At 45.4% G+C, this 10,948-nt stretch overlaps 1 protein-coding gene across 4 annotated transcripts in view; it reads right to left on the bottom strand.

Moving 5' to 3' along the window:
• Positions 1-416: 416 nt before the first annotated feature.
• The window catches only part of LOC137103071 (filamin-A-interacting protein 1-like), a 29,837-nt gene continuing 19,305 nt past the window's right edge, over positions 417-10,948 (bottom strand). For 2 of the 4 annotated variants that reach the window (XM_067483090.1, XM_067483089.1), the window contains exons 4-6: positions 10,517-10,695; positions 2,009-4,775; positions 417-818 (exon numbers count right to left, since the gene is read on the bottom strand). In XM_067483090.1, coding sequence (XP_067339191.1) covers positions 615-818; positions 2,009-4,775; positions 10,517-10,695 — 3,150 coding nt within the window. In that variant the 3' untranslated portion in view covers positions 417-614. Of the gene's footprint in view, positions 819-912; positions 1,928-2,008; positions 4,776-10,516; positions 10,696-10,948 lie in introns of all 4 variants that reach the window. The other 2 variants (XM_067483091.1, XR_010911352.1) reach the window with 2 other exon arrangements.

Genomic DNA, 10,948 nt, shown 5'->3' with positions numbered 1-10,948 from the left:
TCATTGTCTCTCTTACATCATCATTTGACCCATATCAGGTCATTCTTCAAATGTTTGTTGTCGGTTTGTGTCTGGTAGTTGTCATTATGGATTTTCTGTGCTCACTTTGCATCTTTTAACACAGTTCTATCATAAAAGAGCAACCTTCATAATATGCATAAGTGTCTATAATAACTTTAGTCTTGGCAGGAACCCACTCATTTCTAAATGTAAAATATTGTTGGCACCCTTAATAATGTTAACCCTTATGTGTCATGGCCTAATATTTACTCATTAAATTCTAATATTTTGTTCAGCTGTGTTTCAACGAGCAGCATTGGTAATAGAGGAGGTTTCCTGGTGGATTGTTCATAGCTCGCTCTCTCTCTCTCTCTCTCACACACACACACACACAAAAACTACAAAGCAGTACCATACATGGTTCAGAGTTTTTAATTTTTTTTAATAACAGTGCTCTGATTTGTGGAAACCTCCGTAAGCTGTGGGGAAATAAACACGTACTAAGAAACCTTTGAATGATTAATTTTAGAGCCACTGCCAAATATCAGCAAGGTGGAGTGTTCACATGCAAGCTGATGTGCAGAAACATGAATATAAATGCGTGTGTTCAGCCCTCAGCTCTTGCTCCCCACTGCGGAGGCCGAGCCGCACGCCGTCGACTTCCTCAGCTCAATTTTCATCGACTGGCTCTCGGCCCGAGACTCAAACCTGGCCACCGTCGACACCCCCAGAACCGCCTTGCTGCTGCTCGGTTTCATACCTTTTGAGACAGGGATCCGTGTGGCCGCACCCCGAGCTGACTGCACATCCGAACTGGGCTGGACAAACGAGAACGAGAGGCAGGATTTGAATCACAGAAACACAAAATCCAGAGGTAACTTCATTTGTTACAAAATGAAAAGCATTTCTCACCCGTTCCTGATGACGTGAGGAAACCCACATAACTGACATTCCAACATTTCTGTTTTGATTCAGAAAGTTAAAGATCTATCTAATCATTCAGTGGACTGAATATTTTATCATCAGAACAGCGAAAGTCGTTTCAAGCAACCTGTTTTTCCGACATTGCTGGTTAATTAACTTAGACTTGAGCTTGTTTTACACATGAACTCCAGACTAAAGCCCCTTTCAGACATGTCAGAAGTATTTCACTTGGACATTTGCGTTCGCAGGAGAATGGCAGAATTCCAGTGCATGTCCGAAAGGGGCAATCACAGTTTCTGGATGACCAGCTTTCACGCACCAGATGGTTTTTGGGCAGCTCACAAAAACTGTTAAGGGATGAATGTTGAGAAAATAAGTCCAACTTGTGATGAAATTTAGGCCACAACATGATTTCCTCTGATCAGGGAAGGTTTCTGCCATTGAAATAATTAGTGACCACGTGACATCAAAGATGAAGCAGGATTATCATTTCCAGACTTATGCACTAGTCCCTGCACCAGCTTTGTTTTTTCACGGTCTGTACTGAATTTGCACACTGCTCCAAACGAGTCACTGGAAAAGTCAGTCTTATGATAAACATTAGAAAATAAGCTAGTTTTTTTTTTTTTTTCAAAACCTTTAGGGGCTGAGGGGTCATGGGATGATTATTGGGAGAGAAAAACTGATTGCGCTGTTCTCAAGGTTTTTTGGGTGGTGTCAATGTTGTGGTAGATGGGTGGAGGTTTTCAAACTGTGTCAATTATCTGTACATCAATGTGCTCAAAGTGCAAAACTGAGCCATTCAAATGGGTCACATTTTGGTTAAAGGGGGAACTTGTCAGTCACGTGAGACCCTCAGAAAGGCGTCCCAAGTGGGATTTGATGCATGTTAGATCATTCCAGTGTTAGCAGTGTGTTTATAAGTGCACTTTTTATACCTGGACAGACTGCTAGCTAGGCAGCACACACCACCTGATTTCATTTTCAAATATTTCAGTTGTAACTGCAATGTAAAAATTCAGAAATCATTCAAAGAGCCAAAAATAAAAGCAGGTGATAAACGTGAGACGTGATGGTTTCTCACCACTGACTGCGTCGGCCTGGAGGACGCCGAGCTGACGGGTGTGATTGTTATGCTGCTCGTCATTTTGCTCTTTCCCGTTGAGGGTTGGTGTGGCGAGCGGAGCACGGTTCCTGTCGATGCCTCTTTGCTGTCTGCGGTCATACCAAGAGGTCTGAGTGTAAACGTGGGGCTATTGCAACTCTCCGAAGGCCTTTTGAACTGTGGACCCAAGTGGATGTGGATCTTGTTGTCCTCTGTCGTGATGATGTTGCTGCCGGGGTTGTATTTCCGGACAGGTGCGGGCCCAGGCTGCTTTTCTGGAGTCATCTTAATCACAGTGCGGCCCGCAGAGAATTCGTGAGGTTCCGATGAGGTGCATGCTTCGGCCACAGGAGTAGCGCTGACTGTGATGATGGAGACCGGAGACTGAAGGCTGCCAGAGCCACTGCCATAGCTAGTTTCTGGACTCTTAGCTCTGGAGATGGTGGTTATTGTAACTGGAGACTTGGCTCGATCAAGTCCTCCCCTTGTATCACAGGCTTTGCTCTTTGAGGTCGCAGCCGTGGGCTTGGGGACGATTGTGATTCGAGGTTTCTGACCAAGAGTCGGGATAATAGTGGTGCTAGAGAAGAAATCCTCAGCTTGAGGGCTGGTGATCTCCAGGGTGGCAGTGCTGTTCTCGTGATCCGGAGTCACTCGGATGTGGAGTGGCTGAACTGGTTTTTGGGACATTTGACGTGGACGGAGCAAGATTGCTCCATTGGTTTTCTCGCGAGTGGTTTGGGTGAGTGTGATGGCCTCTTTTTTCTTCATCCACGGTATCCAGGATTTTCTTATCCCAAGGTCTGCAGATGCCGGAGGGTATCGCTCAAGAACTGTTGGCTTCTTAAGGTCCCGCTGCCGCAAATTGCTCATCAAATGGTTTTCCTCAAGGACGGATTTTCGGATGAAGCCTGCTGCCGTTTCATCCTCAGCCGGCTCACTTGCCATCACATCTGTCTGCACGGCTGTAGAGGTAACTGGGATGTCAACTATCCTCCTGCCGTTCATGCTAGGCCTCAAGGCCCGACTGTAGCACTTGGTGGCTTCCAACTCTTTGGTAAGGTTTTCCACCTCTTCACTCATGTTCTTCTTCTTCTCTTCTTCCTCCAAGAACCTCTGCTGCAGAACAGCATAATTCACCTGCAGCTGCGAGAGCTGGTCCTCCTTGTTCATCAGTTCATGGATTTTCTCCTTCAGGGCGTGAACATCCACCTGCAGCTCTCTGGATTTCGCCTCCTCCATCTTGCAGCGGATTCTCAGCTCGGCCTCCGGACTCATGACTTCCCCTTTCTCTATTGCTTTGTTTCTGGCAATCTGAATTTTCATCTCTTCCAGAAGCTTGGAAAGCGCATTTGCTTTGTCCTGCTCAGTCCTGAATTTCTTCTCCAGCAAATCATATTCATCCTCTGTTTTTATCAAATCCCCTTCCACCACTTCCAGCTGTTTGAGCCTGCTCTTGAGTCTTTCAATTTCCTGCGTGAGCTCTTTTACTTTGTTGTCATCATCTGGATTTGTGTTACTGGCCTTGTTGGCCCAATTTCTCTGCATTTCCCTTTCTATCTCCTCTAGTCCCTCAATCCTTATTTTCATCCCACTTAGCCTGTTACTTAGCTCCCTACACTTTTCCTCTTCACTTGCTAGTTTCGTTTTGAGTTCATCGTTGTCTTTAGTGAGAGTCGTCACTTTTAACTCCATCTCTGATTTGAATTTGAGAAGCGTTTTGCTCTCCTCAATTAGCTTCTCTGTGACCTCTGTAACCTTGCCTTGCTCTGCTTTGAACATCTTACTCAAATCATCGCTTTTTTGCTCTTCCTGTTTCAGTCTTTCTTCCATATTTTTTCTTTCATCTACCAGTATGACTGTGAAGGACTTCAGCTTCATGAGGTCGTCTTTGAGGACCATTTCTGCCTTTTCAAACTTGGACTCTGATGACTCCAGTTCTTTCAGCTGGGTTTTCACCCTCTCCAGCTCTCCAGCCAGATCTTTCACGACACGTTTCTCTTTTTCCAGGTTTGCATGAAGCTGAGAGCATTCCATTTTACTCTTGTTGAAAGCACCCTCCAGTTTTTCCAGTTCAACCATCCTCTTCTGCAGTTTGTCCACCTCCAGCCTCAGCTCCTTGCTGTGATTCTCCTCATCCTGTAGCTTCTTCCTCAGCTCCCGACATTTATTTTCAGTTTTGGTTATTTCCTCGTCCTTGCCTTCCATCTCCAGCACTCTCTTCCGCAGATTCTCCAGCTCGGCCATGAGTGATGAATTACCGGACTCCCCTTTGCTGATCTTCTTCCTGAGCTCCTGCAGGTCTTCTTCTGACTTCTGCAGCACCTTGTTGCTCTCCTCAAGGTCTTCAATTTTGTTTGCCAGTCCTGCCAACTTAAGCCTCAGCTGCCGGCTTTGGGACTCCTGGTCAGCCAGCTTGGTGCTCATCTCCTCATGCTCTTGCACAAACTTAGCTGCCTTGTGCTCGAGCTCAGACTCCAGCTTGAGGACCTTTTTGTTGTCCTCCTTAGCAGCATCAGTTACAGCCACCAGTCGTTGCTCTTTTTCCTGCAGCTTCTGAGTGAGGTCCTGGATCTTTTGGCTCTGCAGGTCAATCTGCTCAATGTGCAGCTGCCGTTCATCCACCAACATCAGGGCAAAGGACTTGAGCTTCACCAGCTCCGCTCTGACGTTCTCCAGCCTCCTGCTGTGTTCCTTGTCTTTACGAGCCTGGTAGCCCTTTTCCTGCTCCAGCAGTCTTTTGAGTCTAAAAACACACAGAGAAAATAACAACATGAAAGAGATCACTTTTAATCACCAATATTTGGACACATTATTATTATTATTAAAGGGGATACAAAGATTGAAATCTATGCTGTTTTTTCCTTCTGTAAGGTTTTCAACCTACTGTTTCAACTTTAAGAACAAATTGATCCTTGCTTTCTCTGCAGTAGTTGTTTTTGCTGTAGCTCAGTTGGTAAGGCAGTCGTCCACGGACCACCGGGTCAGTGGTTCAATCCCCGGTCGAAGTATACAAATGAATTATAAAAATTGTATGTTAACGTACTTATAAACTTGGAAATTTTAAATTACCTGGAGTGTAATGGGTGGATATAAAAACAATGTAAACAAATAAGTGCACAAAAATCCAACTTGTAAACTCAAACCTCAATAACAAAATAATGTTAGGAACCTGCTTTCAACCAAGACGACTCTGATCACCGTCAAAGTCAATTTCAGTCCAGTCCTGCTTCAGGGTACTTTATGAAGCCGTTTGAGAGACGGGGGGGTGATGTTTGTAAAGCCTGTGGGAGTCACCATATATGGCTCGTTGCCCGATAAAGGGTTGAAGGAAAAAAGATGGCTGTAACCAGTTTAGCCCAAACCTGACAGGCTAAATAAAGTGAAGCTCATCTCCTCCAGTCAAGGAACAAAAATAAAGCAAGAACAGCGATGATTAAAAAAATATTAATGTTAGTCAAAATTCAGAGGTAAAAAAAAAAATCTACTTTCCTCTGTTCCAGCCCAGATTCACTCTGAACCTTTAGAACATCTTTAGTCTGATATCAGCGAGGGGATCTGGAAGCTGTGATGGTGGAAGTTGTGATACTGTTAGCTGTTGTCGTAGGGAGTCAGAAATTTACTTTTTACTTCATAACTTCAACCGTGTGTCTCCACATTTGGACTAATATTGTTGTTTATTATGATGAATCATACATTTACACCTAGTGACTGTTGAGAGATTCTTTTTTTTATCCCTTTCAAACTGTTCTGCAGGTGCCTCTGTGAACAACCTGACATGAGCAACACAAATCGATTTCCAGTGAGTGTTACGTCGATCTTGAAGGTGCTTTTGTGTTGGATTGTTTTTGTACGTTCTGTGATAATTGTCCAAACCTGCAGCGCTGTAAGGAAGCCAGCTTCATACCGTGTGTGTAGAGCGTTCCTGACTAACTAATTCCAGGACGCTCACCATCCCCTCGGCCCCCTTTTCCCTCGTCTCTTTATCTCTCAAGCTGAAACATATTCAGCCTGTGTGGATGCCCTTCAGCCTCCGTTTACATCACCCTGGGAGAATTTGTGTCCAAACTTGCCCACTTGCTTGTTGACTTTGGACACAACAAATAGGAATGAGGTAGCAAATTTTGGACTAAGAACTGCATGATTGAAAATCTTCGTAGACTTGATGATTTTTAAAGAAGCAATAACATATCAAACAACTGGAAAAAACAATACGAAGAGGTGCTGCCTGAGTTCTTGTTTCTCATATGCAATTTCATATGGGACAAGCACAGTCACATCAGATACACAAACAGGTCCCAGCACTGCACAAGAAGCGGTGAAAATCCTAAAAACCACGTTCCCTACTCCTGCACAGACACCTTCACAGTCTGCTCCTTCTGCAGCAAAAATGTCTTTTGCCCCCCGAAACTCAACTTACCAACGGGTCAGGATGCAGGGCAGGTTGATCCATATCTGAGTGTGTGTTTCTAATGCTGAGCTGGAGCCAAACTGCGGCTGCTGAGTCTCACTGGGTCAGAGATTGAAGGCAGGAGGGGCCCCCGACTCCGCCGGGAGTTAGCCATCACATTCCAAACATGTCACCAGTGGACAATGAAAAAGTTGGATGTTGTGCTGAGCTGCACCGCTCCTCTGGCCGGTGATGTCATCCACCCGTCCATATATGGTGCACAGAAGCACAGCCCTTGTTTGGACTCTGAGGAGGAGGCTTTCAGCGAGCTCTTCCTTCTATCTGCTCTGTTTTCCCTTGAGGAGCAGGTGTGATAACACATGAAGCCAATTTTACAGTTTCAGACATTTCACTTTTGAGCCCGATCCAAAGAAAATTGTCTCCTGTCCATCCTGCAGCCCAGCAGTGTCTCCATAGAAACAAGACAACAATACATAGCAAGAGTGTTTGTTTTGGAGAGCACAATACCCCCCCCCCCCCCCCCCCCCCCCCCCCCCCCCCCCCCATACAACCACACCACCCCCTGCCCCACTCTGTCGTGCAAAAGGAGACGACCAGGGATATAATTTCTCCATAGTGGCTAAATTGTGTGTGTGTGAGATCATCGCCTCAGACGCCTGAGGAGGCCTGTGGTTTGCATTGCAGAGGCGCCTAAATGAGCCAAATGTTAGCAGTGCAAAGAGCTTACAGATGCAGATGCTTTCTATCACTGCACTAATAATCCCAAATACATATTGTACTGAAATATCACTGGGATAAGAGAGAACTTTGTGCATTAATTAGCTGTATTTGGTGGTTTAGACACTTCTGTTGCACAGTTAAAGCCTCCAAGACACCTCTTACTTCTGTCCGGTGTCGAGACTTGTACATCTGAACGAGGAGGGATGAAGCAAATGACAACGCGATGGTGACATCTGTAGATTCTGCTCTGTCAAGGCTTTAAATCCATCAGGTCAGGAGACATTAGAAAATTCTGTGGCTGCCGTCCCAGTTTTTTTGACGTCTACCCATCTCATTGAGTGCATTTTAATACATCTCCCCAAGTGCAGCTTTAAAATATAAATATATAATAAATCCTCTCTCAGGACTGAGTAGCTGTCATTATAGCCTCACTGGCAGATGAAGTCTGTGCAGAAAGCTGCTCTATTCATAACTCCAGTGCTGACAGAAGGCCGTGAGAGAGAGAAGAGAGTGCTGAACGCCTACAAAACAGACCATGAGATGCAGACCTGAAGCTAATTATAGCTGCAACAGTCAGTGTTCACTCTTAATCAGATCAGACAACAAGAACACTTTGACACACACGAGACACATTCGTTGTTGACTGTTTACTGGATTTTTTTGTTGAGGCTGCGTTTCAACATGAATCAGAATTGTACACCACTGTGAAATTACAGAGACAAATCTACATGTTTGTGAAGACAAGCATCATTTACTGGTTTCTATCCTAGCGTCTCAAACCACATGAACCCCTGGCAGACATGGATCTAGGGTCGCCAAGCACTCAGAAGTCACTGTCTCATAAAAACAGGGGCACAAATGTGAGCCCCTGACGCTGTTAACGTACCTCCTTAAGGTCATTTGCCAGGCTGTAATAGCACAGACCACAGTTCTGTGATACAGGCAACAAAAGGCTAGACCACCCCCCCACCCCAACCCTGGTTAAGGTTAGAGAGAGACTGGTTCTTCGAAGTTTTCCCCAGTCTTAACCAATTATTGTGGGAGCCTAAAATGAACCATTACAGATTTTAAAAACACTGTGGTCGGAAAAACTGGATGCTGTAGTGCAGTGGAAGCTGAAAATGGAAAAGGGCGAGGCGACTTTGACAAAGGCCAAATTGTGATGGCTAGGCACGTGGTTTAGACCAACTGCAAAACTCCAGCTCTTGTGGGGTTTTTCTTGGTCTGCAGTGGTCAGGATGTACCCAAAGTGGTGAACCAGCAACAGGGTCATGGGCAAACACTGTTTGGAATGAAGACTGACCTGTGTGGTCAGGCAACCCCTTTCATTAATACTGAGTTTGATAGAAAGGAGTCAGGCAATGTTCTCCTGGCCTTGGGTCCTGCCAACGTGGATGCTACTTTGACGCGTACCACCTACCTAAATATTGTTGCTAACTGAGTTCAGCCCTAGTCTCTGCTTTTTCAGCAGGATAATGCACCTGCCACTCTGCAAAAATGGTTCAAGAAGTTCAAGGTGTCGACTTCAAATTTTCCAAATCTCAATCCGATCAAGCATCTGTGGGATGTGCTGGAAAGACACGTCCGATTCGTGGAGGTCCCACCTTACAACTTACAAGACTTCAAGGATCTGCCACTGACGGCTTGGTGCCAGATACTACAGGCCACCTTCAGAGGTCTAGTGGAATCCATGCCTCAACAGGTCAAGGCTGGTTTGGCAGCAACAGGGGCCTACTTGATATTGGGTTGGTGGTCAAAATGTCATGGATAATAGATGTACGCTTGAGTGTTGTTACGCAAACAGAGGCTGTAATCGTCCGGCAGGATCTCTGTTGGGAATGACATCACCCTCTCTGTGTTTAGGCTTGACACATTCATGATATCACCTGCAGCAAATCTGCACGCTGACTTCAGCCCACAGGAATGTGTTATCAGACAGAGCTGTGAGCCGAGAGCAGGGCGAGGACAAGCAGAATGTGGACAGTTTCATGTGGACAATCTGACCTGTAAACTACAAACCGCGGCCACCGAAATAACCACGAGGAATAATGAACACAGTTTAAACTGACCTGCCGAGGGACTAATTGTAATTGTGATGAGAGCAGGACTGACTGTGTGCAGTGAGCAGGTAGACACATGCTGAATAAACAGAGGTAAACAGAAGATTTGAAGGACGTTGCTACGAGCCATACAAAGAGGTCTGAGATCCTGTGGGGCATAACCAGGTGCAGGGAAGCCCTCTTCAGGTTTCAGCTGGTATTTGAAGGTTTACCAAGTGTCATGTTGGCCACCATCTGACCCTCATCTAGCTACTTGGCTTTAACATGCTTGAAATACAGGGAAAGTGTTTGGATGCTGCAAGCTGGATGTGTATACTGCCACATTTGTACACAGGCATCAACCCAGTGCTCAGGACATTTGAAAGAAAAACAGAAGCGTATCTGCCCCCTCACTGCAAAGCTTTTGCCATTTAAACAATTTAAGATGTACGCAGCAGAACTACGAAATGCTGAAAGACGCTGTACAACAGTAAAATGGTGGAGGGAAACCATAAAAGCTGAGTTGGTTGTTGGTGATGAGCCCACATTCACCCACTTTGAATGAAATCACTGTATTCAGTGGCTTTTTGCATTGTTATCAGCACCATTGCTATGGGCCAGTAAGGACCTGCTCAACATGCCATTATCCTCAGTAGGTCATATTATCTGTAATAATGTTGCTGACGTTATCTCTAACCCTAACACAGTCAAACAGTGGGACTCCCGGGCCGTCCCACACTGGCCTTAGGGTGCATCTGTGACATAAATATGATAATAGAAATTGTAATTGTACAGTTCATAAGTGTTCGCAGCTACAAATACAATTCCTATTCCAGTTACTTGGTTTTTTCAAGCCAATTGGTTTCAACTAATTCGAATTACAGCATCGATGCCTCCTCTGCAGTGAGAACATTTAAACTGTATGCAAACAAAACGAAGTTATAACAAAAGGTTAAAGATGAACCTAAGAGCTTTGAACCACTCTTGGATCTGCATGATGCTCCGCTGGTTTGATAAAGATATCAGATCCATCCATCACTCTGCTCAGGGTTTTATCTGATGTCTGCTGCTGGAAAAATAAGCACGAATCTCTTGGAAAAAATATGTTTTCCCGAAACTGAGGAGGGACTGAGGAACTAAAAGTGCTACAGCTCGACCTCTCTGAGCAGAATGTGTCACCGCAGCTTTGAGGTGTCTCTGTCTGGTTTATGAAAACAAGTTCATAACAAGTAAAATACGTTATTACGTGAGAATAAGCATGTTAGTGTGAGGTAGCTCCATCCTCAGCTCTCACACACACACACACTTTAGCCTCACCTCTCTCTCTCCTGCTCCAGCAGGTTGGTGAAGTCGTCGCTCTTGTTCATGAAGTCGGCGTGTTTTCGCTTCTCGTTGTCCAGCTCCATGACGGTGCGGCGGTGACATTTCTCAGCCAGCAGCAGCTGCTCCAACATCCGTCTGTATGTCTCCTTCTGTTTGTCCTCCAGACGGTCCAACTGACGGGAACACATCCACACTCCTTATTAGCACCTGCTGGTGCCAGTATCTCAAAGCATTAGTTATGGCTGCGGTGATTTGTGGGCTAACAATGAGCAGCGAGGAGCTTTATTCAGATACAGTGACGCTCACTACACATTCGTTCAGCCTTCTCGCTGTCTTACACCCTGCAGACTCCCTCAGCACAAAAGGACATGATTTCAGGCTCCACTTTCACTCTTTATCTGCCTGAAGTCTGGCATCAACACACCA

This window comes from Channa argus, chromosome 17 (assembly GCF_033026475.1).
Source record: "Channa argus isolate prfri chromosome 17, Channa argus male v1.0, whole genome shotgun sequence".
NCBI classification, from domain to species: domain Eukaryota; kingdom Metazoa; phylum Chordata; class Actinopteri; order Anabantiformes; family Channidae; genus Channa; species Channa argus.
This window is presented reverse-complemented; position numbering and strand designations above follow the sequence as displayed.